This window comes from Dictyostelium purpureum (genome assembly GCF_000190715.1).
Source record: "Dictyostelium purpureum unplaced genomic scaffold DICPUscaffold_73, whole genome shotgun sequence".
Taxonomy (NCBI): Eukaryota; Evosea; class Eumycetozoa; order Dictyosteliales; family Dictyosteliaceae; genus Dictyostelium; species Dictyostelium purpureum.
Window position 1 is genome coordinate 67,290 of NW_003519410.1, and position 26,828 is coordinate 94,117.

A 26,828-nucleotide genomic window follows, 5' to 3' on the forward strand; every position below is an offset into this window, starting at 1 on the left:
ACAAAAATTATTTATATAATTATTTTTTTGTTTTTATTAAATTTTCATTTTTGAATTTACCACTTTTTAGATAACCCCCATTTATTATAACAATAACCCTATATTTATTTAATATTCCTTTATTCGCATTGAACTTTGGAATTTTAATAAAATTTATTTGTTTTAACTTTTTTAAAATTTATTTTATATTATTTAATTTTTTTATTTTAAAAAGAAATTTAGTTTTAACTTTATTTTTTATTTAATTCTTTAAAACCATTTATATTTTTTAAAAATTTTTATTTTATTTCATTTTTTTTATAAACTCTTTGTTAAATATATTTTTTTACTAAAATTCATTATATATTATAATTTTTTCATTTTTTAAAATAAAAAGTATATATGTTATAATTTTTTTTTCCAACTTTTTTTTAATTTTCAAAATCTTTATTTTATTATATAAAATGCAAGATAATTTATATAACCAATCAATTCCCAATAAAGGCTCATTTGAAGAGTATAATCAAAATGACAACTCATTCTTTTTTGAACCAATTGACAAATATATAGATAGTTATGGTATCATTAATGACGAATATGTTCCAACTAACTCCACAAATACAAATAATAACAGCGATAGTTTACTGTTCCCAGTATTCCTCGGTAGCCTTTCAAATACCCCAAAAAAGACCCCAAATGGACTATCGAAATATTTACAAAGTAATTCAATTATTCCATCCCTACCAATAAGCCAACCAAGTGAAGCAGAGCCAGTATCCTCTCAAGTTGTACCCAATACTTTAAACTCCTCCTCTGACTATATGTTACCCATATATAACGACATCCACAATACCAACGAAACTCAAATAAACACCAACAATACAAGCAATAATATACCCGAACCCAACTGTAATATTAATGAAACTAATAAATATAATAACACTCAAACCATACCGATAAACACACAAAATAATAAAAAAAACGAAAAAAAAAAACCAACAAAACAATTAAATAATACCCAAGGTACCAATAGTAATGTAAATAATACTCAACTAAATAATGAAATAAATGAAATGAATGATATTTCTTATAATGGAAATACTCAACAAAATAGTAATAACTGTATAAATAATATTAATATCAATAATAATATAAATAATAACTATGTATACTCTTATCAAAGCTCCCCAAACTATAGTAATGTTACAATTCAAGAACAAGAGAAAATGCAACTCACCAGTAATTGTTTTAATGTAATAATTTTATTAAAAAAAAATTTTATTATTTCTATTCATTTTATTAATTTTAAATTTTTTATTTAGCTAATTCAATATTGCAATCAACTTTCTTATATCACCAAACAAGCATATAACAATCCCTATGTAGTTCCTGAAGAATTAAATGCTTTATCAACTTTGGGAAACTATATTCAATACGAAATTTCTGCCATTAAGTCATCTTTAATAAAAAGACCACTAAAAGATACTCAAAAAATATATTCAAATACCACAATGAACTCCCCAAGAAACAATTATGACCAGTCAATGTTGGTTCCATCCTCATATGGTAATTCACCATTACCTAGCAACAGTGGATACTACTCACCTATACCAGATCAAAACAATTCATCTAATGTTTTCTCAAGTGCCATCTCATCTCCATTTCCATCAAATAGCCCACCAAACATTAGTGGTAAGGTTGTAAAAAAAAACCAAATTAAAACCTTTAAACAATCACCTACATATATTAACTTGACCGAAAATATGATTCGTGCACAAACGAAAAAAAATAAAAAATCATCAAATAGAACCTGTGTAAATTGCAAAACAAGTGATACCCCTGAATGGAGAAGAGGGCCACAAGGTGCAAAAACCTTATGTAATGCTTGTGGAATTAGATATAGATTACAACAACAACAACAACAAGGTAATGAAGATTATAACATTAAAAAAGAAAACTGTATACAAACAAACAATGTAATAACTACTCAACAAAATAATAATTTTGGTGATCAATTTATTAATTCCAAATAAAAAATAAATTATAAAATTAAAATATAAAAACTTTTTTTTTTTTAATATATATCTCCAATGCGCATTTTTATTTAATTTAATACGAATAAAGGAATTGTTGTATCTTATTTTAATATTATTATTAATTATTTATTATCGAGATTTAATGTTATTGGTTATATTATTTCTTTAAATTTGATATAATTTCTTTTCTTGCTTCTGAAAGTTTATTAAAAGTAAAAGTATCTTGACTGTTTTTTGAAAAGTTTACAGGTACCCATTTTTCTTGTTTAGCTTCTCTACTTTTAGCTAAATTTCTTTGAGTTTCTTCGACCATAGCCTTTTGATTTTGAGCTTCGTCTTCATTGTTTGCTAACATTTTTGAAATTACGTGTTTCCAAACCTTTCTTGAATAATTATCCTCTTGTTGGTCTTCTGTTGGTAAAATTGGTTTTTGGCCTTCACTATTTATGTCGAGGAATAAAGTTGTATCGTTTGATTTAGTTGAAGTAATTGAGACAGTACCATCCCATCTACCCTCCAATGAATAAAGGGATTTTTTATTTGATGTGTGTTTAACTTTAGCAACCATTGATGTTTTATTTTTAAATAAACCTTTTCCTTTAAATTCGATCTCTGCTGAATAACCTGTTTTTTTACACACTAAATTAGTTGAACCAATAGTTTCTGTTTGTAAACTACCAACAACAACTCCTTTTACAACAATTTTTGGTGCTTCTACAATATATTCTTCATCTAATGATGGTATCTCAAAAACAATTTTTCCCTCCACTGAAATTTAAAAAAAAAAAAATTAATATTTATTTTTATTTTTTGTTAAAAATAAAACTATACATAATACATACTGGAAGATTCGAATGAATTTCCCCAAAATTTAGAAGTTGGTGATAAATAGGAATGAAGAATTACACCTTTTTCGGTATTATAAAAACAAAATGCTGAACTTGGTGGGTGATGTGAAATTTGTTCTGCAATGTATTCAGTGCAGCTGTCAGCATGTTCCCATTTGCATGTATGAACCTCACCAATAATTGGATTAAATGGATTTTTAGTTTCTTTTTGTTGAATCCATCCTGATAAATAAAATTTCAAAATTTCTAAAAATCTTTGTTCCTCTGATTCGACGGTTGGTGTTCTAATAATAGTTTTTTATTTTTAAATATTAATATTTTTTATTTTTTTATTTTTTTATTTATATTTTATATTAACTTACTTTAAAAATATATCTAAAAATAAGCCCATATCTGTAAATTTTTCTAATAATGAACGTGGCTCGTTATATGAAATTGGTAGTGACATTTTATAAAATGGTTGTTTTGATGATACAAATTGTTTAATAAAGCCTGTCTTTTTTTGTCCTTCGATTTTTGGTGACTCTTCACTACCATTAATATCTAAATCATCGTCAATTTCATCTTCTAAAACCTCTTCTTCTAAACCTTCTTGATATTTTGAATCGTCTGAAATATCTGTCATTTTTTTTTTTAATTTTTAAATTATATTTATTATAATTTTATTATATTTTACTTTTAATTTATATAAATTTTAATTTAATCTTTATAGATTATAATTATTACTATTACTATATAATTATTTATTATTATTGAATAATTGAATTTAAACAAGAAAAATTGAAAAATTGAAAATAAAAAAAATATTGTTTCTGGTTAAAATTTTTTTGAATTTTTTTGAATTTTTTTTTTCTTTTTCAAAAAAAAAAAAAAATGGTTGGGATTTGAAAAGAGAATATGTCAAATGTGTAATTTTACAAAAAAAACTAAATTGGTGTTATAGTTCGTAATTTTAATTAAAAAATATTTATAAATAAAGAGATATTAAAAAAAGATAATTTAAACCAAAACAAAAAAAAAAAAAAAAAGAAAAAAGAAAAAAAAAAAAAAGAAAAAGAAAAAAAAAAAAAACATCTTTCACAGTTTTGTGTCTCTGTTCGGTTTATTAAAAATATTTTTTTTTATTTATTTTTTAATTTTTTTTTCAATTCATGTCATCATTTTTGAGATATTTTTTTTTTTGCAAACGTGTTTTTTTTTTCTATTGTGACAAAAAAAAAAACGAAAAAATTTACTAACTAATCAATTAAAATATTTTAATTTTAAAAATAAATTAAAACTTAATAAATCTAAAATTCAATAAAATTTAAAAACCTAAAATAAAATAAAATAAAATATAAAATAAAATAAAATAAAATAAAATAAATAAAATAAAATAAAATATTAAATTTCCAAATTTATTTTTCTTTTTTTTTTTTTTTAATTTAATTATTGCATAATTATAGTTTAAAAATATATTTTTTTTAATTTATTATATAATTTTGCTTGGTCTAAGTCATTAAAAAATCTAATTTTATGTTTAATTTCAGTGGAGTTAATAAATTCTTTTAAATTTGGTTGTAAATTAGAACTAAAATAAATATGTTTAATTGAATTTGGGAGGGGTAGTTTAATGGTTGGATCGGCTGGTGAACCTCCTAATATAACAATTTCGAGTGATGGAACTAGGGTTTCATTTGATAGTGTTATGGTGTTACAGTTTAAATTCTTTAATTTGGAATATTTTAATTCCAAATCTAATAGTTTTAAATTTGGAGGAAGTGGAGACGTCAGATTATTACCAAAAAGGTACAATGTATATTTGAAGTCTAATTTTAATGATTTTAGGTGTATTAATTGAGTTAAATTTTGTTTTAGAGAATTGTCAAATGTGTCGGTGTTGAAGTTGTTAATGCTGCAAAATATTTCTAAGTTTACTAGATGAATAGATAAAGGAGATACACATACATCACTGGGTGATATTATGTGGAGATAGCATATGGATTTAATATTTGGAAAGTTATTAAAGTTGATAAAATTGTAATGTGGGTTTTGTGGCATTGGAGTACTGAATTTAGTTATTTGTAAATATTGTAAATTTAATGGATTTTGAAATTTGAGTGATAGATGCGATGATGAGCCTCCAAAATCTGTTATACTAGCAGGAAACCCTCTATTAGTTTCAGTTTTTTCCACAGTAGCTGAGAGTGATAGCTTTAAAGTGATAAGAGTTTGAGGTAATAGATCGATATTGATGGTTTTATAGGATTTTGAAATATCTAAATAGGTTAAAGACTCCAATGTTCCATTAAGATAAAGTGGTTTGATGTGGTCATGGATTACAACCAATTTCTTCAATGATTTTGCCAAGGATTCTCTAAAGGGTTGAATACCTTTGCAGAGTGGTGATTTAAGTTTGATACTTGTAATACTGGGTGGAAAATAATAAAAAATTTTGTTGTCAATAGTTGACATATAGCCAATCCCAATTTCGATTTCCTTTAGTTGATTTGGAAGTTGAATAAATGAATGTGGATACGTTGGAATTATTTTTAAAGATTGTAAATTCTCTGGCAGCATTCCTTCTCCAATAATTGGGAAGTTTTCATCAAATAATGTTAGCTTGTATAAATTTGGAGGAGAATAGTTGTGTTTTGAAATAATTTTCCAATCAGAGTATGATATTTCTAAATGTGTTATTCCATAGTTTTGATTTAAATTATATAAGTTACTATTTCTATTATTACCCATTAAAATGGAGCTGAGGTTGTTTTTAACTAGGTCAAAATAGGTTTCTTCGGTTAAAATTTTTTGAAGTATTTTAATATATTTTAAAGTATCTGGAAATTTTAAAACTTTTAAATTAAGAGTTAGCGGACCTCCACTTTCAAATATTAAACTTTTAGTATTTGATGTTAAATTTTCAGTAAACTTGATAAAGTCATAGTTATTTTGCCCTGGTACTTTTACTCTTATTGCTCTTAAATGCTCTTTTTCGTTTGATCTATAAAAATCTTCATATTGATTAAAGCTTTTTCTATAAAACACAATATGATTTAAATATCTTATATAATAAAATATTTTTTCTTTTAAATAAATATTACGATATATTTTAATTAAAAATAAATCCCCAGATTCCATTTAAACTGTATAAATTTATTTGTTATTTGTGATTTATTTAAAAAAAATTAAATAAAAATTGAAAAAAAAAAAAAAAAATTAAAAAAAGATATTATTTAAATAATTTTTTTATTTATTTTATTATACAATTTTGAATTTGGATTGAATATTGAGCAGTCATTATCGAATAATACATATAGATTTGAAATTTTATTTAGTTCTATTGGATCCTTTAATGTTTCATTTTGAGTTGAAATATAAATGAATTCAAGTGATTCTGGTAGTTGATTAAATTTAACTTTAAATTGACCTCTAATGATCAAAGTCTTTATTTTATGTGGTAAAAACTCTTTTGATATCTCTATATTTTCCAATCGGCTTAGGTCAAATGTTAAATCTAGTAATTGTAAATTTGATTGGTGTAGTAGGTTTGAAGTCGTATAATTTAGTATATTTCTTAATAGCAAAAATGTGTGTATGCTATCTAGCTTTAGTGATTTTAAATTTGATTTTGGTAATGAGTGTAATAAAGAACTTGTTGCATTGGTAATGACAGAGTTGGGCTGTTGTAGTGATCCTGTAGCTTCTAGATTTGTGCAGCTTTTAGGTATCGAGAATGATCCATCGGGAAGTTCTGAAACAAATGAAACTTCTTTATAGGCCAATGATTGTAAATTATTAAATTTGTTTTCTAAACTTAATGCAAGATTATCGGAATGACTTTCATAGTTTTGAATTCTTATATTTAAAAGGGTGGATGGTGATGAAAATTTACAATTTAATATTTGTTCCATTGAGCATTCTATTGAGGTTAGACTTGCTGGATATCCGGTTTTGGTTGAAAATATATGATACTCTTTGGCCAGTTTCAATTTTGTGAGGCTTTGTGGAAACTTATCTGCATTAAATCGTTTTGGGTATTGGTCACTTGAAAAATCTAAAGATGATAACGATTGAAATGCGCCATTGGTAAAGAATGGTTTTGCATTTGGAAGATCATCAATAATATTGTTGGGGAAGTTGTTTTTGGGGACAGTTGGAGACACATAGATAAAAGCTAATTTTTTTAAAGAATCCTGAAACCTTTCGGTTTTAATGTTTTTGAAGGGCTTGCTAAAAATACAATAGAATAAAAGTTTTGTAATACTTGATGGTATTTTTTCTAAAATCGATGGATTAAAAGAGTAGCCATGGTTAATCACAAGGGTCTTTAGTTGAGGCGGTATATATATAGTATCATATCGATACTCTACATTTAAGGTAAGAGACTCTAGCTGCTTTGGTAACATTTCTTGGGTAATTGGCTGTGTAATGGGATGACTAATAGTTAAATGTAATAGATTCTTAACTTGGTTTAAATAGCCACCGTTTAAAATTAGACCACTTGCATAACCAAGCTCTAACGATACCAATTCATTGAGATGTGGATTTGAAAAAGTGCTTTTAATAGGTGCATTGCTTTTGTCATTGAATAGCCTGTCAACCAATACTCCAAATTTGGTGACTAGCTCGATTTCATTACTTCTAATATGAATTTTATCACCTAAAACCAATTTCTTTAAAGTAGGTGGAAGATTTAAATTGTGAATTTTGATATTACACCTATTGATCTCTAATGTAGATACATTCGGGGAAATGTCCATTATTAAAAATTGTGCAGTTTCTAAAAACGATATGTTGACTTTATCTAGAAAGTATTTATTTGAGTTACGATAGTGATCTAAAAAGTGGAAAGTTGTTTTGGTATAGCGATAAAGCCTTTGGAAATATTTTACATAGTGCATTATTACAGTAAATAGGTATTTATTTCTGAATATTTTGAAAAATAGTTTGGTGCATGTCTCTATATATTGATTTGACAATTGTGTTGAGACACTAGTTGGTTGCTTTGTTGGTGAATGATTTACATTTGTATTTGAGGATTGTTGAGAATTTGTCGTTTCATTATTTTTATCATTTAACTGTTTATTTTTATAAAAGTTATCAAATTTTTTCATTATATTATTATTGTATAAAAAATTTGAATTTAAAATTTAAAAATAATTTATTAAATTTTGCACTTAAAAAAAAAAATTGTGGGGAAAAAAAAAATAAAAAAAAATTGAAATTTAATTTATTTTTTAATAAACATTAATATAGCTATTATAAAACACATTGTATTTGTTATGTGATTTTATTTATTATAGATTTGTTGATCACACATTCTGATACAGAGTGATTCTATTTCGAATTGAAAAAGATAGAAAATTCTATAAATTGGATTTGATACGTAAAAATTTATTTTGTTGATCTATACCATTCTTTATTTCTAAATAAATAGGCTCAAATATTATTCTATTCTTTTTCCTATGTCTATTCAAAAATATGGATACCGAGATCTGAAAAGGAAAATTTACTTTGGAGTAAAATGAAAAAAAAAATAAAAAATAAAAATAAAAAATAAAAAAATAAAAAATAAATTATTTTTATTTTTTTTTATTTTAATTTTTTTTTTTTTTTTTCATTGGTTTAATATAAATACTTTTTTTTTTTTTTTTTTATCAAAAGTAAACAAATAGTTTAATATATACATACATATACAATACAAAATGCCCCGTATCCTTCATACTATGGTAAGTACAGACAAGTATAAAACTTTACATTTGATTATTAAATTTAATTTCCTAATTTTATAAAATAATTTTAAAATAATAAATAGTTAAGAGTTGGTAATTTAGAAAAATCATTACACTTTTATTGTGATGTTTTAGGTATGAAATTATTACGTAAGAGTGAAAATGAACAATACAAGGTAGGTTTGTTTTTAAACAAAAAAAAGAAAACATTAAAGGAAAAACTTTATTAACATTTTTTTTTTATAATTATAAATAGTATACTTTAGCTTTTGTTGGTTATACTGATGAGGACGAAAATGCAGTTCTCGAATTAACTTATAACTGGGGTACTGAAAAATATGACTTGGGTAATGCTTTTGGCCATATTGCGTAAGATATAATTTTTTATAATTTAATTGTAAATAATAATGAAATATTTATAAATTCTTTTTATATAGTATTGGTGTTGATAATGTTGCAGAAACAGTAGAAAACATTAGAAAGGCAGGTGGTAAAGTTACTCGTGAAGCTGGTCCAGTTTTAGGTGGTACAACTGTTATCGCTTTTGTAGAAGACATTGATGGTTATAAAATTGAATTAATTCAAGACGATCAAGCTACTCAAGGTTTAAGAAAATAAATTAGGTTTTTAATAATAAAAAAAAAAAAAAAAAAATTTTCAATAAAGATAAAAAACAGATTTTATATTTTTGGAATAAAACTAAATTCACACATTATTATGTGATTATTATATTTTATTTATTAATTTAATAGGTATAATACTATTAATTTTAATAGGTCCATGTTGGTTGAAGGTGGTCGGTATAGATGGTACTGCAACCATTGAATGCGTCGATTTGTGCAACTTTAAAGGTATGGGCACTTAATGGATAGCAATATTCACGACATTCTAATAAGTTTCCTGGGTTGTTTGGATGGTTGGAAACACAATTGAGGACTAATCTTTCGTAGTCGAATCTAAGACATACTCTTTCACCAGTGTAGGTCAAGTAGGCCTTTTTATTGTAGACTCCGTATGTGATAGTTTGAATTTGACCTTTAACTATAGAACCACTCCAGATACTAAGACACTTTGGGTTATAGTTTGTATCAATGAAGCATCTATCAAGATTAATTGGGAGGCTTGAAACCAATTCACCACCGTCTAAAATTGGATTGGCAATTGGACAGTCAAGAGCATTAATGGCAATGGAGGATAAAATTAAATTTAATATTAATAAAGAAAGAATATTTTTAATATGCATTTTTAAAAGTTTGTTATTTGTTTAGTTTGTTAATGAATAAAACAAATAAAAAAAAAAAGAGTTTAAATACTGAAATATTTTATTTTTTTCGAAATTATTTTGTAATTTAATTTAATTAAAATCAAGTTGTGTAAATATCTAGGTCATTTTTTAAGTTATTATTTTAAAATCTATTGTCCATTAAATGTCAAAAAAATAAATTAGTTTAACAAAAAAAAAAAAAATATTTTTCAAATAAAAATGGATATTTATTAAAAAAACTAAGTCGCCAACAAAGATTTTTTTTAATTATAAAAAATAACTTAATTTGATAGTTTAGATAAAAAATATTATTTTTTATATACAATAGTTTTTTTATTAAATTCTTTATCAAATAAACTAATAATATCAGAATAAATTGATTTTACTACCTTAAATAAAAAAAAAAATAAAAACTATAATAATTTATTTAGAATTATGTTTAATTATAAGTAAAAAAGAAATATTGATTATTATACTAATATATGGCTATCGGTTTTTTATATTATTATTGGCTATATAGTAAATAAAATTTAAAAATTAAAATTTAAAATTTAAAACAAAATTAATGGTGAAATAATTGAACCCTGATATCCACCCTTCATCTTTGGTGACCTTGTGTAATTCGAATTTTGCTGTGTTATTTATAAATTGAACTATTTTAAAAAAATTAATATTAATAAATAAATATATAAATTAGTAATTATCTCTAAAACTTACTTTGGGGTGAAAAAAGATTTCTTTTATGATTAAAGAGACTATAAAATAATATGCATTGGCTAAGTATTTCACTACAATTATAAACTAAAGAAACTTCGTTTTTAATACTATTTATATATAAGTCAACATTTATATCGAATGGTCCAAGTTTAAAAACCTGTGGTGTAATTGATACAACTGTGTTTGTTGTTTTTGATTTAATTATATAATCTGGGAAATTAACGATTTCCCAAACATAACTGAAGTTGAAATTATTCATGCCCAATTCTTTGCAAAAATAGTTGAGAATATTGATTTGTTTGTTTTTCTTCTCTAATAATAAAAAGCCACATTCATTGTGACCAACTTCTGAAAAATGGACATTTTGATTTTTCCTTAAATACCTTTTTTCACACCCTGCTTCTTTGTATTTGCATTCCATCACTGTATTTCCGCATTCATTATCTGTATGTTTATTCATTTCACATCTAACTACATTTTTATAGCATTTCTGAATGCATGGGACTGACTTTTTTGGACATTCGCTAGAATGAATTGGGATATAACTAATTCGAAAATCCATTCCACAATCACTACATGATATAAATCTGTATTCGCATTCCTTAATATGATCTTCTAAAAGTTGTTTTTTAAATCTTTTTGTGCAACCTTCTTTACTAAATTTACAATCTATAATTTGAAATAAGCATTTATCCATATGACTTTTTAAATTTTCTACTAGTAAAACCTCTTTACATCCATTCTCATCTTTGATTTGGAAATTTACCTGTTCTAATGAAAATGGGCAATGAATCTTGGTCTTTAAAAATAAATTCTCTATAGTTCTATTTCTTGATAGCTCATCAATTGATTTTACTGGAACTCTACATACACAGCACTCTTTCTTTCTAACTAATGAAGACTTCCAACACTCTTCACAAAATACATGACCATTTAAACACTGACGCATTAACTTATTGTATATTATTTCTGAGCATATTTGACACATAAAATCTTCACTATCTACACTATCATTTTTTATTATTAAATCTTTAATACAATCATTTATATTTGTCATTTTTTATTTACTATTTTATAATTATTAAAATTTTGATTTAATATTTATTATTTTATTTTTGATGGTGATATTAGTAAATAAAAAATGAAAAAATTTTACAAAAATTATAAAAAAAATTAATTTTAATTTAAAAAAAAATAAAATTTAAATTAAATTTTTTTTAAAAAAACAAAAATTATTTACGTAATTTATAAATATTTATGAATTCCTTCAAAACTTAAAAAAAAAAAAAAAACTAAAAAAAAAAAAAAAAACTCAAAAAAACTTGGAGTTCAAGGAATTCATTAAAATCAAATAAAAGCTTTGTAAATTATAAAAACATATGAAAAAAAATTATAATTTCCCCCAACCCCCAATGATATATTTATAAAAACATATGAAAAAAAAAGAAAAAAATGAAACAGTGTTGGTTTATAAAAACAAAATTTTATTCGTCTAAAATTTGATTTTTTAAATTTTTGTAAATCTTTGAACGATGAGTACTTGAATCATTTGAATTAAATACTCTTATTAGATTCGAATATTTCTTCATAAAATAAGAATCTCTTAATACTGAATTGTTATGTTGAATCCAAATCATTTCTAGTGATTTTGGTAATTCCAAAACTGCTGGTTTATAAATACCCCTAATAATCTAAATGCATAATAAAAACATTAGATAAATACAAAATAAAATTAATTAATTAATTACTATAATTATTTAACTACATACCAATACTTTGATATCAGGTGGTAATATTTCTTTTCTTATTGGTGGACTATCAAATAATGGTGATGCTCTAAAATTCAAATCTAATAACTGGACAGATGCAGGAAATGGTGATGATAATGGTGTTGATTCGATTGCTTTTTTCATTAAAAACATTGTGTAGTTTTCGTCTAATTTTAGTGTTCTTAAATTGCATTGTAATAACGGCCATGAATTTTCGTCTTTAAAATTGTGATGTTTGAAAATACTATTTAACTCTAAATTAACAAAGCAATCTGGTGAAGAGGAGTTTACCAATTTTAAGAATGAGTTTAAATGTTTTTCAAAATATAGAAATCGTAATGATTTTAAATTTGGAAACTTTTTAAATAATTCTATAGAGCTGTTATTATTACCATTGCTATTGAACGCATTGTCACTATCATTACTATTGATACTATCACCATTATTATTATTATCTTTGAAATAAGTTATTTTTAAATATTTTATATTTAAGGAATTTTTAAATTTTGAAAATAAATGAATTGAAGACCCCTCTAAACTTGTAAGGCTTGATGGAAAACCTGATTTACTTGAATGCTCTAATACTATATCTAAAGGCAATCTTAATTTTACTATTGACTCTGGTAAAAAACCTGTATTAAATTGTTTACAGCTTTTATTATTTGATAAATCTAATGATGTTAATTTTGATGTAAAGGTATTTGATAAATTGCAAACAATATTATTTAAATAATCTTTTGGTAATGAATAGGGAATTTGATTGATTGAACTATTATTACCATTGTTATAAATAATACTACTACTATTATTATTATCAACATAATTATTATTATTATTATATGAAAATACCAATTTTTTTAAATTTGAAACAGCTTCAACATTAAATGGCTTAATTGATGGACTTTTAAAACCACGGTATAGTAAGAGTTCAGTAATACCTGATGGTATAAAATCTAGTATTATTGGATCTAAGAAACTATTGGATGTATTTTGTAATGAGACTTTAAACTGTTTCAAAGTTTTTGGTAAATATATTACTGGATAATGGTATTCTGAATGAATCTCTAAGGATTGTAATTGCTCTGGGAGCATTCCTTTGGTTATTGGTCTGGTGATTTGATGTCGAATGATTAATCTTTGTAAGGTTGGCGGTAGATTTTGATCCAATAATACCTTTTCATTATTAAAACCTAAATCAAAGCATGTTAAACCACTGAGCGGCGATATATTTGGTGACTTTTTTATTAATAATCTATTGAGGAAGTTTGATGATTCGTTAAAACTCTTTAAAATTGTGTTATTGAGTATTAAAGATTTCAATGTTAATGGCAGAACCAAATCTTTCATCTCTAATAATTTGCCAATGTTCCTTAGCTCTAGAGTATCTACGTTTGCCGGTAATTTCTTTAAAAACGTAAGCAAGCTTTCGTCATCGTCAAATGTACCATCTATAATTATTGAGTTTAAATAATATTTATCTTTTGATTCTCTAAATAACTTTAATTTCTTAAATTCCTTTTTCATATAATACTTTTGATTTAAAAACCTTATAAACCTTATAATTTCTTTTCTTATTATTTTATTCTTCCAAACCTTTAAAAACAATTTTCCTAATTTATTATTATTATTATTATTATTATTATCATTTATATTATTATTTATATTATTATTTATATTACTATTATTATATACATTATCATTTTGATTAACCACTATTAAACTACTACAATTTTTATTTTTATTATTATATACATTAAACATTTCTTCCATTTTTTAACTATTTACAATTTTGTTTATTTATAATTTTATTTATTTTGTTGATGTAACCCTATCGATTTTTTTTTTTTTTTTGAAAAATTTAAAAATAAATATTTTTTTTTTTGGGGATATTTTAATTTGTTTTGATTTATTTCCACATTCTCTTTTTTTTAAGTTTTTTTTTTCTTATCATTAAATAAACATAAAAAAAATAAAATTAAAGCATTAAACTTTTTTTTTTTTTTTTTTTAAAAAAAATTAAAAAAAATAAAAAATAAAATTTTAAAAAATTAATTAAAAAAAAAACAATTTTATAATAATAACCCTTAAATCAAATAATGAAAAAAACCTTTTTAGTGCGATATTAACTGAAACAATTTTTGATTTTAAATAGATATAGATTTCGTAATCCATTTTTTTTTTTTAAAAAAATAAAAAAAATTGAAAAAAAAATTGTAAAATGTGTGATATTCAAAAAAGATTATACGTTTTATTTTTTTATTATTTAACATTATTTATATATTTTTTTAATTTTCGATATAATACTGAATTTGAATATTTATTTGTTTTTCTATCTTCAATGTCATTGTATGTTATAATGAATTTGGAAATTTCATTCATTAAAACTGTATCGTTCAAAATTGATTTGTTTTGATCTGAAATAAAAATACATTCCAAGTTATTGTTGAAAGGTGGTAAAGGTTTTGGTGTAAAAGTGCCTCTAAGAACCAATACTTTGAGTGACTCTGGTAAATTCTCTGTTGAAATTGTAGTTGGATTTTCAGAAGTGTAAATTGAATTGTTGAAATCCAAATCTAGTAATAAACAAGTTGAAGGAAATGGGCATATTGATTTGTCAAGAGAAATCTCTTTTATAATGGAATAGGTTTGAATACTTTCTAACTTTAATGATTTAATATTATTATTTGGAGCAAAATTAATTATATTATTATTGGATATATTGGTTGAATATGATATCATTTCTAAATTATTTATAGTCTCTGGTGGATTGAATTTAAATTGAGAGTCCATATAACAATAAGTTTTCATTGATTTCACATTTGGAAATTTATTAGATAAAAAAGAACCCTCTACAAAAAGCAAATGGAAATGGAGCTTTAAAGTTTCAATGTTTCCTGGATTGTTAAATGGATATGCTACTATTTTTAATGGGCCTTCGATACTTGTGAGACTTGCTGGTAAACCACAACCTTTTTTAAATTGGTCCATAAAAAAATCACCAATTTTGAGGGTTTTTAAAGTTTGAGGGAAATAGTTTGGATTTAGATTTTGAAAACCAATAATACTATTGGCAGAGAACAAATCTAGATATACCAAACCAATAGGAAAGCCTTGAACATAATTAACAATAGGTGGATTAAAAAGACTTAAAATTTTTGACTTTGATTTGAAGCAATTTTTGTTGACTAGGATTAGAGCTTTTAATCTCTTCAATGATTCTGGTAAAATATTTGAAAATGACTCCACCGGCTCTTTGAAATCTCCACATAAATAGAGATTTGTAACACTGTTTGGAACACATTTTAATATTGATACTGAGATATTTTTAGAACCCTTTTCAAAGTGGAGAATCTTCAGGTTTTCGGGTAACTCCATGGCTGGGTGGTCATAGTTAGATGCTATTATCAATGATTTTAGTGATCCTGGTAAGACCCCCTTTTCGATCTTATGCAAATACGCTTTACCAAGTCTTAGGCTCTCCAAATTTGGTGGTAGATAGCTGGCCTCTAGCTTTTTTGAAAAAGTATTACCCACATCAAGTGATGTCAATGATTGAAATGATGGTAACGCTTTAATTTTAATATTGCCTGGTATTTTAAACTTTTTTAAACTGTTGAAAACCTTTGCATACTTCTCAATCTCTTGTACCTCTTCTTGAACATCTGAAAATCCATCTGTAACAATACATATCTTGTCTAGATCCAGATGTTTTAATGTTTCTGGTATATTTAGTTCTTTTACATTAATTTCTACAATTCCGGAATCAAAAGATAAACTAGAAACATTCTCTGGCAAACACTCTAAAAACCTTGGAAGCTCTGCTATATCCTTATAATCAGTTTTTATAATAATTGAACTTGTGAAATATTTATCATTGCACCAATAAAAATTTGAATATTGATCATAATATTTTTTTAATAAATTTTTGAAATTCAGTAATTTTAAAAATTTTAAAATAATTTTAAATATAGTTTTGTTTTTTATTAATAAATAAAATAGTCTGTTATTGTTTATATCATAACTATTGACAATATTGTCCATTTAAATATAAAATTATTATAAAGGTGAGAAAAATAAAAAAAAAATTAAATTAAAAACTTTTTTTATTAAAGCCCAAAATTTTGAAAATTAACAATTTTACAAAGAAAAAAAAAAATTATCTTTGTTTGTTAATTTGTTATTATTATAAATTATTGATTTTATGTATATTTCTTTATTTATTTTCCTTTTATTTATTTTTTATTTTTTTTATCATTTTTCTAATAATAAAATTTGTGTGTTGCAAAAAAAATCTTTTTTTTTGTAATTTTTTAAAAATTTTATTTTAAATTATTTTTTTATTTTCTTTTCTTTTTTTTTTTTTATTTTTTTTTTATTTTTTTTTTATTTTTTTTTTTTTTTAATCGTTATATAAAATTTTATACAAATCATTGTTGTTATATTGTGTACAATTAATTTCTTTTTTTTTTTTTATAATTAATTATAATTATAATTAATTAATTAAAATAAAATAAAATAAACAATTTTTGGAATAAAAAATAATAAAAAAAAAGGTATAGAATTAAAAAAATAAACTTTGTTTTTGTGTAAAATATTGTTTTTTGTATTACCCATATAATCAAAACTATAAATAATTTTTTTTGGTGTTTTTTTTTGGTGTTTTTTTTTTTTTTTTGGTTATACACCAACAATCATTAAAAACACCATCATATAAAATAAATTAAAATTAAAAAAAATATTATTATATGGAATAACCCCCCTATTACAATATCAATAAAGTAAAAAATAAAGCTGTTTTAAAGTAATAAAAAAAAAAAAAAGTGTTATTTCCAATATTAGTATAATTATAAATAAAACAACCAACATTATAAATTACAATATAATAAAAAACTGCCTCATTGAAAATAAATAGAAAAAAATAAATATTAAAACTGCAACATTATAATGACTGTTCAATCCTCTCACATAATATCACTACCACCTTTTTAATCCATACATTCAATATAAACGCACACAACACACAAACACAACTAAATACATATAAATAATAAAAAACACACAACACTTTAAAATTTTATATGATTACGAACACACATACACACAATAAATTAAGATATAAACATACATAGATATAATAACCTTTTTACTAATAAAAATAATACCACACAAGAAAAAAAAAAAAAAAACATATAAAATATATACATTTACCTATAAAAGTTTTGATATTATATTTTTTTTTTTAATTTAATTTTATTTTTTTATTTTATTTTCACATTAAATTAATTTATATAAATACTAACAAGAAGAATTTTTTTTATTTTTTTAGTTATTTTTTTTTATTTCAATTTTTTTTGTAATAATACAATACCAATTTACTTTAGGAAATTTAATAAAAAAAAAAATATATAATAAATATATAATAAAAACAAAACAATAATATAAAATTTAAATAATAATAAAAAATTTTATTTTGTACATATATAAAAAAAATTCAATAAAAATAAATAATAATGAAAAGTATTTTTAGAAAATCAGTACAAATTTTCAAAGATAAAAAAGATAAAGATGGTGTATATATAAATAATAGTGGCGGTAATAATGATGGAAATGGTAGCAATAATGGTAAATCATCACCATCATCCTCTTTATCCAAAAAAGATAAAAAAAATAAGCATGGAAATAATATAGCCAATACAGATTTTAATAACGAATACAATCAAGGATATCATAATGGTAGCATTAGTAGTAACCATAGTGGACAATCACCAACCCTAACACGTGAGGATAGTATTAGTAGTTACAATTCTGACTCAACAACAATAAGCGCAGCATCGTCACCACCAATATTTATACACAATCCTAATGCAAGAAAAGTATTTGGTGTACCTTTATCACAGGTACCATGCAGACCAGGATCAAATGTTCCAATTATTATAGAGAGATTAGTTGATCACATCGAAAAGACATCACTTACTACCGAGGGTTTATTTCGTATACCCGGCCGTGAAGTTACAATTAATCAATATATAAACTTATATAATAATGGTGAAGATGTCGATGTTTCACCAATCGAACCATATACTGCCGCCGGTTTACTCAAAAGATTCTTTAGAGATCTTCCTGTATTTGTACCTCAATCAATTAATAGGCGTGTAGCTTCTCTATTTGTCTCTGAAGATGGTAAAAAGAAACCATTCGATATGGAAATACTTGGCAATCTTAGAATATTAGTACATCAACTCCCTACTGTTCACTTTGAGGTAATGCAGGCACTTACAGGACTCTTGGCAAAGATTATGAGTAAATCTGACGAAAATAAAATGACAATTTCAAATATAGCAATTTGTTTAGTACCAACTTTAAATTGTGTACCCGCCATTGTAACCTATCCAATTCAATATTTTAATTTCTTTTTCAACGAAATTTTCCAAGAACATCATATATACCATATGAGACCTTATCAAACCAATCGTAAGTTTTTTATTTTTAATAATTTTATTTTTAATAATAGTTTATAAAAAATAAAATATTAAATCTATTTAAATTTATTTAGTTATATCAACAGCTATAGAAGAAAGATTAGAGCATTTATCACATTTATCCACACAACCAATGTTAATACCAAATAATAATAATTCAGATGTACAAAAAAGATATTCAAGACCAGCTTCAATTACAATTTCTGGTTTATTACCAACTCAGAATCAAAGTCCATCTTCTTCAACTATAACCTCTACTACTATAACCTCACCACATGATTCTACCACCCCAATAACCTTTACTGTTACTACAACTTTTTCACCACAGGACCAACAAAATGGCTCACCATCACAAATACACCAACACGCCCAACAACAACTCGAATCAGGCAGTGGTAATCAGCAACCAACCAATACTTCGACCAATGCTGCTACAACAACAAGCAATAGGGATCGTAGAACTTATAAAATTGATCCAAATGAATATGCTCAATTTTTAGAAGAAACTCAATATAATATAAATAAAAACTATTTACATGGTGGTAATACTTCAAATAATCTTAGCCAAAGTAGTAGTAATATTTCACCATCAACAACCATAACAAATAACAATACTAATAACAATAATAATAACAACAATAATATTAATAATAGTTATGGTAGCAATAGTAGTGAAACAAATAAATTATATAGAAGAAGTGTTGCATATACTGGTGGTAATATTGAAACTAAAGCAGCTATTCAACAAATTAAAGAAAAAATTGATAGATACTCTAAAGAAAAGAAAACAAGAGAAGATAAAGAAAGAGAAAAACTATTACGTTATAGTATTGATTTAGAAAGATACAAAGATAGATATAATAAAGAAAAGAGAAGTAGTAGAGACATCAACAAAGAAATTGAAAGAGAAATTGAAAAGAGACTTTCACCAAGAGAAAGACTTAATTTACTTTTAGCTAGCAACAATGGCACAATGAATCTCTCATCATCTGTAAATTCAACATTAAATAGATCAAGCATTTCAGGCTTATCATCATTAATGAATAGCGCCAATATTAATGATACAAGTAGTAATAGTGGTAGTAATAGAAGAATGAGTATTACCCAACAATTACAAATGCAGTTACAACAACTTCAACAACAACAACAAGCTTATCAACAACAACAACAATCCACCACACCCATGGGTCTTAATAACAACACAACCACAACCTCAACAACAACCAATTCGAATAGATACTCGTCCAATAGATATAAAGCAGTTGGTGACTTGGCCTCTTCTTCCTCATCATTCCGTTATTCACGTGAAATTTACGACGATGATTACTATTCAAACAATAACATGATGTTTAATAACAATTTCAATGATAATATGAGTTCAATATCTGGATCATCAGCATCAGCTTTTTCACGTCAAAGATCACAAAGCTGCTTCGAACCAGAATCATTAATTCAACAACTAACACTCCAACAACAACAATATCAACAACAACAACAACAGCAATCATATCAACAACCATATCAAATGAATCCACAATACTCAAATGCCTTTATAGAACAAAAATTAGATCAAATTAGAGATACTATCAATAACTTGCATAGAGATAACAGAGTATCAAGAGATTACACTCATTATCTTAGAGAGGTCGAAGATTTAAGAGAAACCCTTCAAAAAGAAACCGTTACTACCGAATTCTTTGCAAACAAAAACCAAGAGCTTGAAGATAAATTGCGTCGTGAAGAAGAAAAGAATAAAAGACTTGTCGAAGAAATTCAATTACTCGAAAGCTATTTCGTCCTTAAGGAAAAATCAAAACTATCAAAACGTTTATCAACTAGATCAAGATCCCCAACATTACATGGTTCATTTAACCATAATAATGACCCTTTAAATAGCTCCTCCAATTCAATTCATTCTTATGTATCAAATAATGTAAATTTAAATCAACAACAAACTTTAAATAACCCAAATAATAATTAAAAGAAAAAAATAATAACCAATATTAATCCCCAAATTTAATATTAAAAAAAGAATTTAATATTTTTTTTTAATATTTATATAATCGAAACAATAAAATTAAATTTTTAATTGATATTATATTTTTACAAAAAAATATATCAAATATTTAAAAAAATTTAATAAAAATTGATTAATAACAAATATTTTGTAATATAAATAAAAAAAACAAATAAATAATTTATTATTTATTCGTTTTATTATTTGCACATTTAAAAATATTTGTTAAAATCCAATAATTATTGGTAATTTTATGTGAAAAAAAATTATGTTGGTGTATATTTTAAAACCCATCAATCAAACAATTTATTATAAAAATTGGGTTTTTTTATTTTTTTTTTTATTTTTATTTTTATTTTTTTTTATAAATCCCCATATTGAAATTTTTTTTTTAAAAAAATTCATTTAATATTTTATTTATATAACCAATTATTATTTATTATACAAACTATATTCTAAAATGTCAGAAGTAAGTGATAATTTAGTTTTTATTTTTTTTTTTTATTTATTTTTTTTATTTATTTTATTTTTTTTATTTTTTTTATATTTTTAAAAACTATAATATAATCTAACCCACTGCTTATTTTATTGATGTATAGTTATGCACATATTGTCAAAAAAAGGTTTTTGAAGCCGAAAAACAATTAAAAAATGGACAACCATTCCACGGTGCCTGTTTACAAAAACACTTAAAAGATGTTAAAAAACCATTAGTTGGGTATGTCTTTTTTTTTTTATTTTGATATTAAAAAAAATAATTTTCTAATATTTTTTTTATCTTTTTATAGTTATTACCCAGGTGATGCTGATCGTGTTCTTGGTAGCAATTTTAAACATGGCCAAACTCAACAACAACAACAACAATCATAAGAAAATCATTTTTAGTAATATTATTATATTTATAACCTACTTATTAGCCATTTAATAAGTTGTAACAAATTCTGTAAAAAATAAAGAAATAAACAATTGTAAATTTCAAATTAGCCAAATTTTTTTTTTTAAATTATTTCCTTTTTTTTTTTTTTTTATTATCTAAACCCAAATTTATATGAATATATGAATAAATAAATTTGAAAAAGAATTACATGGTATGTATTATTTTTATTAAAACAATTTTATTATTATTATACTTTTCTAGATTTAAAATTTAAATAATAAAAAATAAAAAATAAAAAAATATTTTATATCCACTATCTGTTTTTATAACTCACCTTTTTGTTTTTATAAAATAAAAAAAAAAAAAAAAATATTTTGTTAAAAAATAGTTTTATTAAAAAAAAAAATAAATAAAATATATTTTGTTTTTAAATAAAACGGAGTGCAAAAAAGATCAATTTTCTAAGGTTATAAAGTCTTTTTTTCTTAATTAACTTAAATATCTTTGGTTTAAACAAAACACTTGCAACTCAACACCCACATTTTCAAAAAACACTGTTTTTTTATATTAAAATTTTATTTTGGCAAGAAATAATACAACAATTGAACTATTGTTATAAAAATTAATATATATTAAAAGAAAAAAAATCCATATCAATTTCTTTGCAAAAAAATTTCCCCAATAAAATTTTGTGAGTAATTTTTTTTTTTTTCGCTCATAATTTTTTCTATGGGTTTTTTTTTTTCTGTTGTGTGGATGGGTCCAAAAAAAAGTCTTTTTGGTGTGCAAAATTTTTTATATGGCGCCCCATAATTTAAAATTTTTTTCAAAAAAATTGTCTTATTTTTTTTTACACAAAATTTACGAAAACGATAAAAAAAAAATTTTATGTAAATTTATTTTATTTTTTTTAAAAAACGAAAAAACCCATAAACTATCAATTAATGCCAAATGGTTTTATAATCACATAAATAATTCTTATCAAATCAGACCTTACTCTTTGGATCATTTCTATTAGTATCGTCTATTAAAATTATTCATCAATAATTTTTCTCAAAAACCCCACGGATGAAGATGCACATTCACTTTACATAAGCGGGAAGCCGTGTAATAGTTTTGATTCTATCATTTCTATTATACATTGATGATCGTCTATCTCAGGGATGAGATGGTTGTAAGGTGAAATTCTTACGTGGATAAACTTATTTTAAAAATTAATGAAAAAAAAAACTTTATTAAAACTCACAACCACCCACATATTATATAAATTTATTTCTTTTAGAAATTTTTATTTATATAGAGTGTGGGTGTGTTTTTTTATTATTTATTTTTTTATTTTTTATTCTGTTTTTATTTAAATCGAAATATATATATTTCCATATAAAATATCTTTTTTTTTTTTTTTTTTTTTTTTTTTTTTTTTATTTAATTTAATTTTTATTATTTTTTTATAAATTTTGTTTAGTTTTTTTTTTTTTTTTTTTTAAATTATAAAATAGTAGAAATGTATAATAATAAATAAATAAATAAATTAAATTTATTTTAATAAAAAATCAATAATGTTTAAAATTAAAAATATTTTAAATTGTAATAATATAAATAATATAAAATTAATAAGTTATAATAAAAAATTTATAACTTCAACAACAACAACCACCTCAATAAAAGACATTCATTCAATATCGTTTGATAATATTTTAACAAAGAATCATTTTAAAGGACCATTAAGTAAAGAGGATTTACAGCATTTTAATGAATATGGTTATGTTATAAAGAATGGTGTTATAGAAGACGAATTATTAACGAAACATCAGCATGAGGTTAGAGAATTTATAAGTAGAAATGCAGGTATTAGTTTTGAAGGTTTAGAAATTGGATCCAAGGAAGAATCAGAACATTTAGCATTGGAGGAAAGTAAGCTATCAAACATTTCAAATGGATTTGGTGGTATGATCAATTTCTATCATGGCAAATATGAATATGAAATTAGACAACATCAAAAACTATACGAATGCTTTGTTCAACTTTATGAAACCACCTTTTCAAATGGTTCAAAACTATATAGTGATGAAAATGAATGGGCAAATGAATATGGTGCATTTGATCCACGTCATATGTACATGTTTATAAATAGATGTGGTTTTAGAATACCCAATTTAAAAAATGAATCAATTAGACATCAAAAAGGTACAGGTTTACATTTAGATTGCGTATGTAGTTTTATTACTGTATATTTATATGCATGTGGTTTTATTATTTAATTATTAATTTTTATTATTTATATAGAATCCATTTCATTTATTTCGAGGCGAAAAAGTAAATCAAGATAAAATAATAGAACATGTCCCATTAAGATTTTGGCAACCTATTCAAGCATTTGTTAGTTGTTCCAATACATTAAATATTAATCAAGGTGGATTTTGGACCGTACCAAAGTTTCATAAAAAATGTGTAGAGTATTTTAAAAATCATCCACAAGATAACTCACTGCACAAAGAGGTGGATAATAGTGGTTCAGTTGGTTTAAAAAGAGGAAATGCATTCGATTTTCAAGATAATAAATATCAAGATGTAATAGAATCATTGCAATATATTCCAATAAAAAGAGGTGATGTATTGTTTTGGGATTGGAGAATGCCTCATACCAACGATACAGTTCATAATGGTAGTTCAGTTAGAGAGGTGGTTTATGCAGCTCACTTACCAAAGGTACCTATTAACGAACAATATGCGGAACTTCAAAAGAATTGGTATTTTACTGGTAAGCATCCAAACTATGTCACTAAAAAATTTGCAAATTTAGAAACTGTAAATTATAATCCACCAAATTTAACATTATTAGGTAAAAATTTATTAAAAATTAATCCTTGGTCAAATTAATGAAATAATAAATAATTAAATTAAGTTTTTCTTTTATTTTTTTTTTAAAAATATGTACATGTTTTTATTTATTTATTGGTTTTATTATTTTATAGAGTAATTTTAATTGAGTTTGATAACTCTTGTTTTTTGTTGATGGTTATTGTTAAAAGACCATCGGTGTATTCTGTTTTGATGTTTGATAAATCTAATGTAGATAGTACTCTAGTTAAATCTAAATATCTTTTGAAATTACCAAATGATCTTTCAGATAAATAGTTTTTGTTCTTGAATTCAGTATTTTGGGAACTTTCGCTAGTTTGTGATGTCTCAGGAATTGATCTTTTCTTTTCACCTTGAATGTATAGCTTTGAATCTTTAATTTCTATTTGAATATCATCTTTGTTTACACCTGGTAGTTCGGTTTCAATAATAAAAGAATCTGTTGTTTCAACAACATCAAGTTCTGGCTCGAACCCAATACCATATGGCTCTTTATTGTTTAAGGTATTATAATGTTGATTTAATAAGATGTCAAAAACAGTTGCCATTTTTTAGAGTGTTGATATTTATTTATTTATTTAATTTAATTATATATATTATTTTGTATGTTTGTTTATTTATTTAAATTTGAATTGAAATGATAGTTTAAAATTTTTTAAATGGTTTTATAGTAGTTCTGAGTTGTCATTATTAAATTATAAAAAATTATTTTAATGGGTTTTATAATATTTTAAATTTTTTATAAAATTTTTATTAAATTTTTTTTATATTTTTTTAAAATTTTTTTAAATTTTCATAAAAATTTCAATAAATTTTTAGTTAATAATAAACTAAACATGACATAATCACATATTATTTAAAGAATTTTAATAGAAGAATGGACTTTGATTAGCTTAAAATATTTAGAAATAAAATAATTGTTAAAATACAAAAAAAAAAAAAAATATAAATAAACAAAAATTTTTATTTTTTATATCATTCAAATAACAAACAACAGTTTTATAAATAATAGTTTTATATATTAATTTTTTTAAAAAAACAATAAAAAATGGCTACAATTTTTGATATCTTATTAAATCAACATTTAAATAATAATAATAATAATAATAAATACCATTGCACTAAATCATCACCACAAACAACACAGGACCAACAACAACAACAACAAGAAACAAAAGTAGAAAGAATTGATTTCTTACCAGAGTTAGATGTTGTCGAAACCAAAGAGTCATTAATTATTGAAACTGAATTGGCAGGTGTAAGCAAGGATGATATTCAAATAGAAATTAAAGATTCAAAATTATATATTCAAGGTGAAAAGAAAAGATCAACACACAAAGATGATAAATCAAATTTAACCTCTGTCCAAACTGTAAATACAACTAAAGATAATGAACCATCAATTGAGGAATATGAAGATACCGCCACTACATTACAATCATCAGATAAACAAACCAAATCGGAATTAAAGGATGCTAAAGAATCAAAGAAACAAGTTAAAAAGTATATATCTGAAAGATCATATGGCTACTTCAAAAGATATTTAGACTTAACTAGAGTATTATATACATTAGATTTATCAACTATCAAAACACAATACAACAATGGTCTTTTAACAATAACCATCAATAAAAAACAAGACTACTCAAATACAATTAAAATTCACTTATAATAATATTAAACTAAATAAAAATGTAAAAATATTAAAAATAAAAATTATTTGTTTAATTTAATAATATTATATTTATTCTAATTATATTCTTTTGAAATGTGTTTAAATAAAATCATTCACTTTTTATATTAATGCTTTTAATTAAAATATATAAATACATAGTCTTATAGTATTTATAAAACATTTGTTTCATCTGAAAACACATTTGCTTCACATCAACCCATCGATATGATACTTACTCTTTCAAATATGGACATTCAAACTATCCATGTAAGTCCATGTGATTGTGTACCTCATAGCAGATGTGAAGTTTCTTTAAAATTTGAATTAATAGGTTCGTTTAATCATTGAGCAGTTCCAATGTCCAAACCTTTATATTTTGGCAATAAATTTTTAAAACAAAAAAAAATCATTTATATTAAAAAATAATAAAAAATAGTTATTGTGTTTTTATTAATCAAAAAAGATTTTTAAATAGCCCTGCAAAAAAAAAAAAAAAATAAAAGGATAGTTTATTTTTTCTAATTTAAAAAATTTTATTTACAACTGTTGATATTATTTATTATACACTTTATTTAATTTTTTAATTATATT

At 23.4% G+C, this 26,828-nt stretch overlaps 13 protein-coding genes across 13 annotated transcripts; 6 read left to right on the forward strand and 7 right to left on the reverse strand.

The window, feature by feature from the left end:
• Positions 1–443: 443 nt before the first annotated feature.
• Positions 444–2,012, forward strand: DICPUDRAFT_77444 (uncharacterized protein; the record flags this gene model as incomplete). Its single annotated transcript, XM_003286507.1, has 2 exons — positions 444–1,232; positions 1,302–2,012. The coding sequence occupies 2 exons, from the start codon at positions 444–446 to the stop codon at positions 2,010–2,012; spliced, it is 1,500 nt and encodes a 499-aa protein (XP_003286555.1).
• Positions 2,013–2,172: 160 nt separating this feature from the next.
• On the reverse strand, positions 2,173–3,488 carry DICPUDRAFT_150556 (uncharacterized protein; the record flags this gene model as incomplete). Its single annotated transcript, XM_003286524.1, has 3 exons — positions 2,173–2,783; positions 2,858–3,147; positions 3,226–3,488. 3 exons carry the CDS (start codon positions 3,486–3,488, stop codon positions 2,173–2,175), a joined length of 1,164 nt encoding a protein of 387 aa, XP_003286572.1.
• An 821-nt stretch (positions 3,489–4,309) lies between these two features.
• On the reverse strand, positions 4,310–7,959 carry DICPUDRAFT_150557 (uncharacterized protein; the record flags this gene model as incomplete). Its single annotated transcript, XM_003286525.1, has 4 exons — positions 4,310–4,570; positions 4,811–5,906; positions 6,110–7,019; positions 7,086–7,959. 4 exons carry the CDS (start codon positions 7,957–7,959, stop codon positions 4,310–4,312), a joined length of 3,141 nt encoding a protein of 1,046 aa, XP_003286573.1.
• Positions 7,960–8,501: 542 nt separating this feature from the next.
• Positions 8,502–9,249, forward strand: DICPUDRAFT_54340 (lactoylglutathione lyase). Its single transcript, XM_003286508.1, has 4 exons — positions 8,502–8,574; positions 8,661–8,753; positions 8,834–8,946; positions 9,015–9,249. Exons 1-4 carry the CDS (start codon positions 8,551–8,553, stop codon positions 9,193–9,195), a joined length of 411 nt encoding a protein of 136 aa, XP_003286556.1. The 5' UTR covers positions 8,502–8,550; the 3' UTR covers positions 9,196–9,249.
• Positions 9,250–9,267: 18 nt separating this feature from the next.
• On the reverse strand, positions 9,268–9,833 carry DICPUDRAFT_91742 (uncharacterized protein). Its single transcript, XM_003286526.1, has one exon. It carries the CDS (start codon positions 9,818–9,820, stop codon positions 9,347–9,349), a length of 474 nt encoding a protein of 157 aa, XP_003286574.1. The 5' UTR covers positions 9,821–9,833; the 3' UTR covers positions 9,268–9,346.
• Positions 9,834–10,907: 1,074 nt separating this feature from the next.
• Positions 10,908–11,558, reverse strand: DICPUDRAFT_18495 (uncharacterized protein; the record flags this gene model as incomplete). The annotated part of the gene is made up of 1 exon (XM_003286527.1): positions 10,908–11,558. A coding segment is annotated over one exon (651 nt), but the record flags the coding sequence as incomplete, so codon positions are not given.
• A 484-nt stretch (positions 11,559–12,042) lies between these two features.
• On the reverse strand, positions 12,043–14,097 carry DICPUDRAFT_150561 (uncharacterized protein; the record flags this gene model as incomplete). Its single annotated transcript, XM_003286528.1, has 2 exons — positions 12,043–12,249; positions 12,328–14,097. The coding sequence occupies 2 exons, from the start codon at positions 14,095–14,097 to the stop codon at positions 12,043–12,045; spliced, it is 1,977 nt and encodes a 658-aa protein (XP_003286576.1).
• A 489-nt stretch (positions 14,098–14,586) lies between these two features.
• DICPUDRAFT_77451 (uncharacterized protein) lies at positions 14,587–16,368 on the reverse strand (the record flags this gene model as incomplete). The annotated part of the gene is made up of 1 exon (XM_003286529.1): positions 14,587–16,368. One exon carries the CDS (start codon positions 16,366–16,368, stop codon positions 14,587–14,589), a length of 1,782 nt encoding a protein of 593 aa, XP_003286577.1.
• Positions 16,369–17,837: 1,469 nt separating this feature from the next.
• Positions 17,838–20,947, forward strand: DICPUDRAFT_97430 (uncharacterized protein; the record flags this gene model as incomplete). Its single annotated transcript, XM_003286509.1, has 2 exons — positions 17,838–18,798; positions 18,881–20,947. 2 exons carry the CDS (start codon positions 17,838–17,840, stop codon positions 20,785–20,787), a joined length of 2,868 nt encoding a protein of 955 aa, XP_003286557.1. The 3' UTR covers positions 20,788–20,947.
• Positions 20,948–21,283: 336 nt separating this feature from the next.
• Positions 21,284–21,693, forward strand: DICPUDRAFT_150564 (uncharacterized protein; the record flags this gene model as incomplete). Its single annotated transcript, XM_003286510.1, has 3 exons — positions 21,284–21,292; positions 21,447–21,541; positions 21,612–21,693. The coding sequence occupies 3 exons, from the start codon at positions 21,284–21,286 to the stop codon at positions 21,691–21,693; spliced, it is 186 nt and encodes a 61-aa protein (XP_003286558.1).
• Positions 21,694–23,259: 1,566 nt separating this feature from the next.
• DICPUDRAFT_31119 (uncharacterized protein) lies at positions 23,260–24,580 on the forward strand (the record flags this gene model as incomplete). The annotated part of the gene is made up of 2 exons (XM_003286511.1): positions 23,260–23,910; positions 23,987–24,580. 2 exons carry the CDS (start codon positions 23,260–23,262, stop codon positions 24,578–24,580), a joined length of 1,245 nt encoding a protein of 414 aa, XP_003286559.1.
• A 46-nt stretch (positions 24,581–24,626) lies between these two features.
• Positions 24,627–25,190, reverse strand: DICPUDRAFT_91743 (uncharacterized protein). The gene has a single exon (XM_003286530.1). It carries the CDS (start codon positions 25,108–25,110, stop codon positions 24,670–24,672), a length of 441 nt encoding a protein of 146 aa, XP_003286578.1. The 5' UTR covers positions 25,111–25,190; the 3' UTR covers positions 24,627–24,669.
• Positions 25,191–25,593: 403 nt separating this feature from the next.
• DICPUDRAFT_91744 (uncharacterized protein) lies at positions 25,594–26,267 on the forward strand. The gene has a single exon (XM_003286512.1). It carries the CDS (start codon positions 25,611–25,613, stop codon positions 26,232–26,234), a length of 624 nt encoding a protein of 207 aa, XP_003286560.1. The 5' UTR covers positions 25,594–25,610; the 3' UTR covers positions 26,235–26,267.
• Positions 26,268–26,828: the final 561 nt, after the last annotated feature.

Coding starts and splice junctions, on each gene's coding strand:
- DICPUDRAFT_54340 (XM_003286508.1), top strand. CDS start 8,551: ATGCCCCGTATCCTTCATACTATG. Junction 8,575..8,660: donor CCCGTATCCTTCATACTATG/GTAAGTACAGAC, acceptor AATAATAAATAG/TTAAGAGTTGGTAATTTAGA. Junction 8,754..8,833: donor GTGAAAATGAACAATACAAG/GTAGGTTTGTTT, acceptor AATTATAAATAG/TATACTTTAGCTTTTGTTGG.
- DICPUDRAFT_91743 (XM_003286530.1), bottom strand. CDS start 25,110: ATGGCAACTGTTTTTGACATCTTATTAAATCAACATTATAATACCTTA.
- DICPUDRAFT_91744 (XM_003286512.1), top strand. CDS start 25,611: ATGGCTACAATTTTTGATATCTTATTAAATCAACATTTAAATAATAAT.
- DICPUDRAFT_91742 (XM_003286526.1), bottom strand. CDS start 9,820: ATGCATATTAAAAATATTCTTTCTTTATTAATATTAAATTTAATTTTA.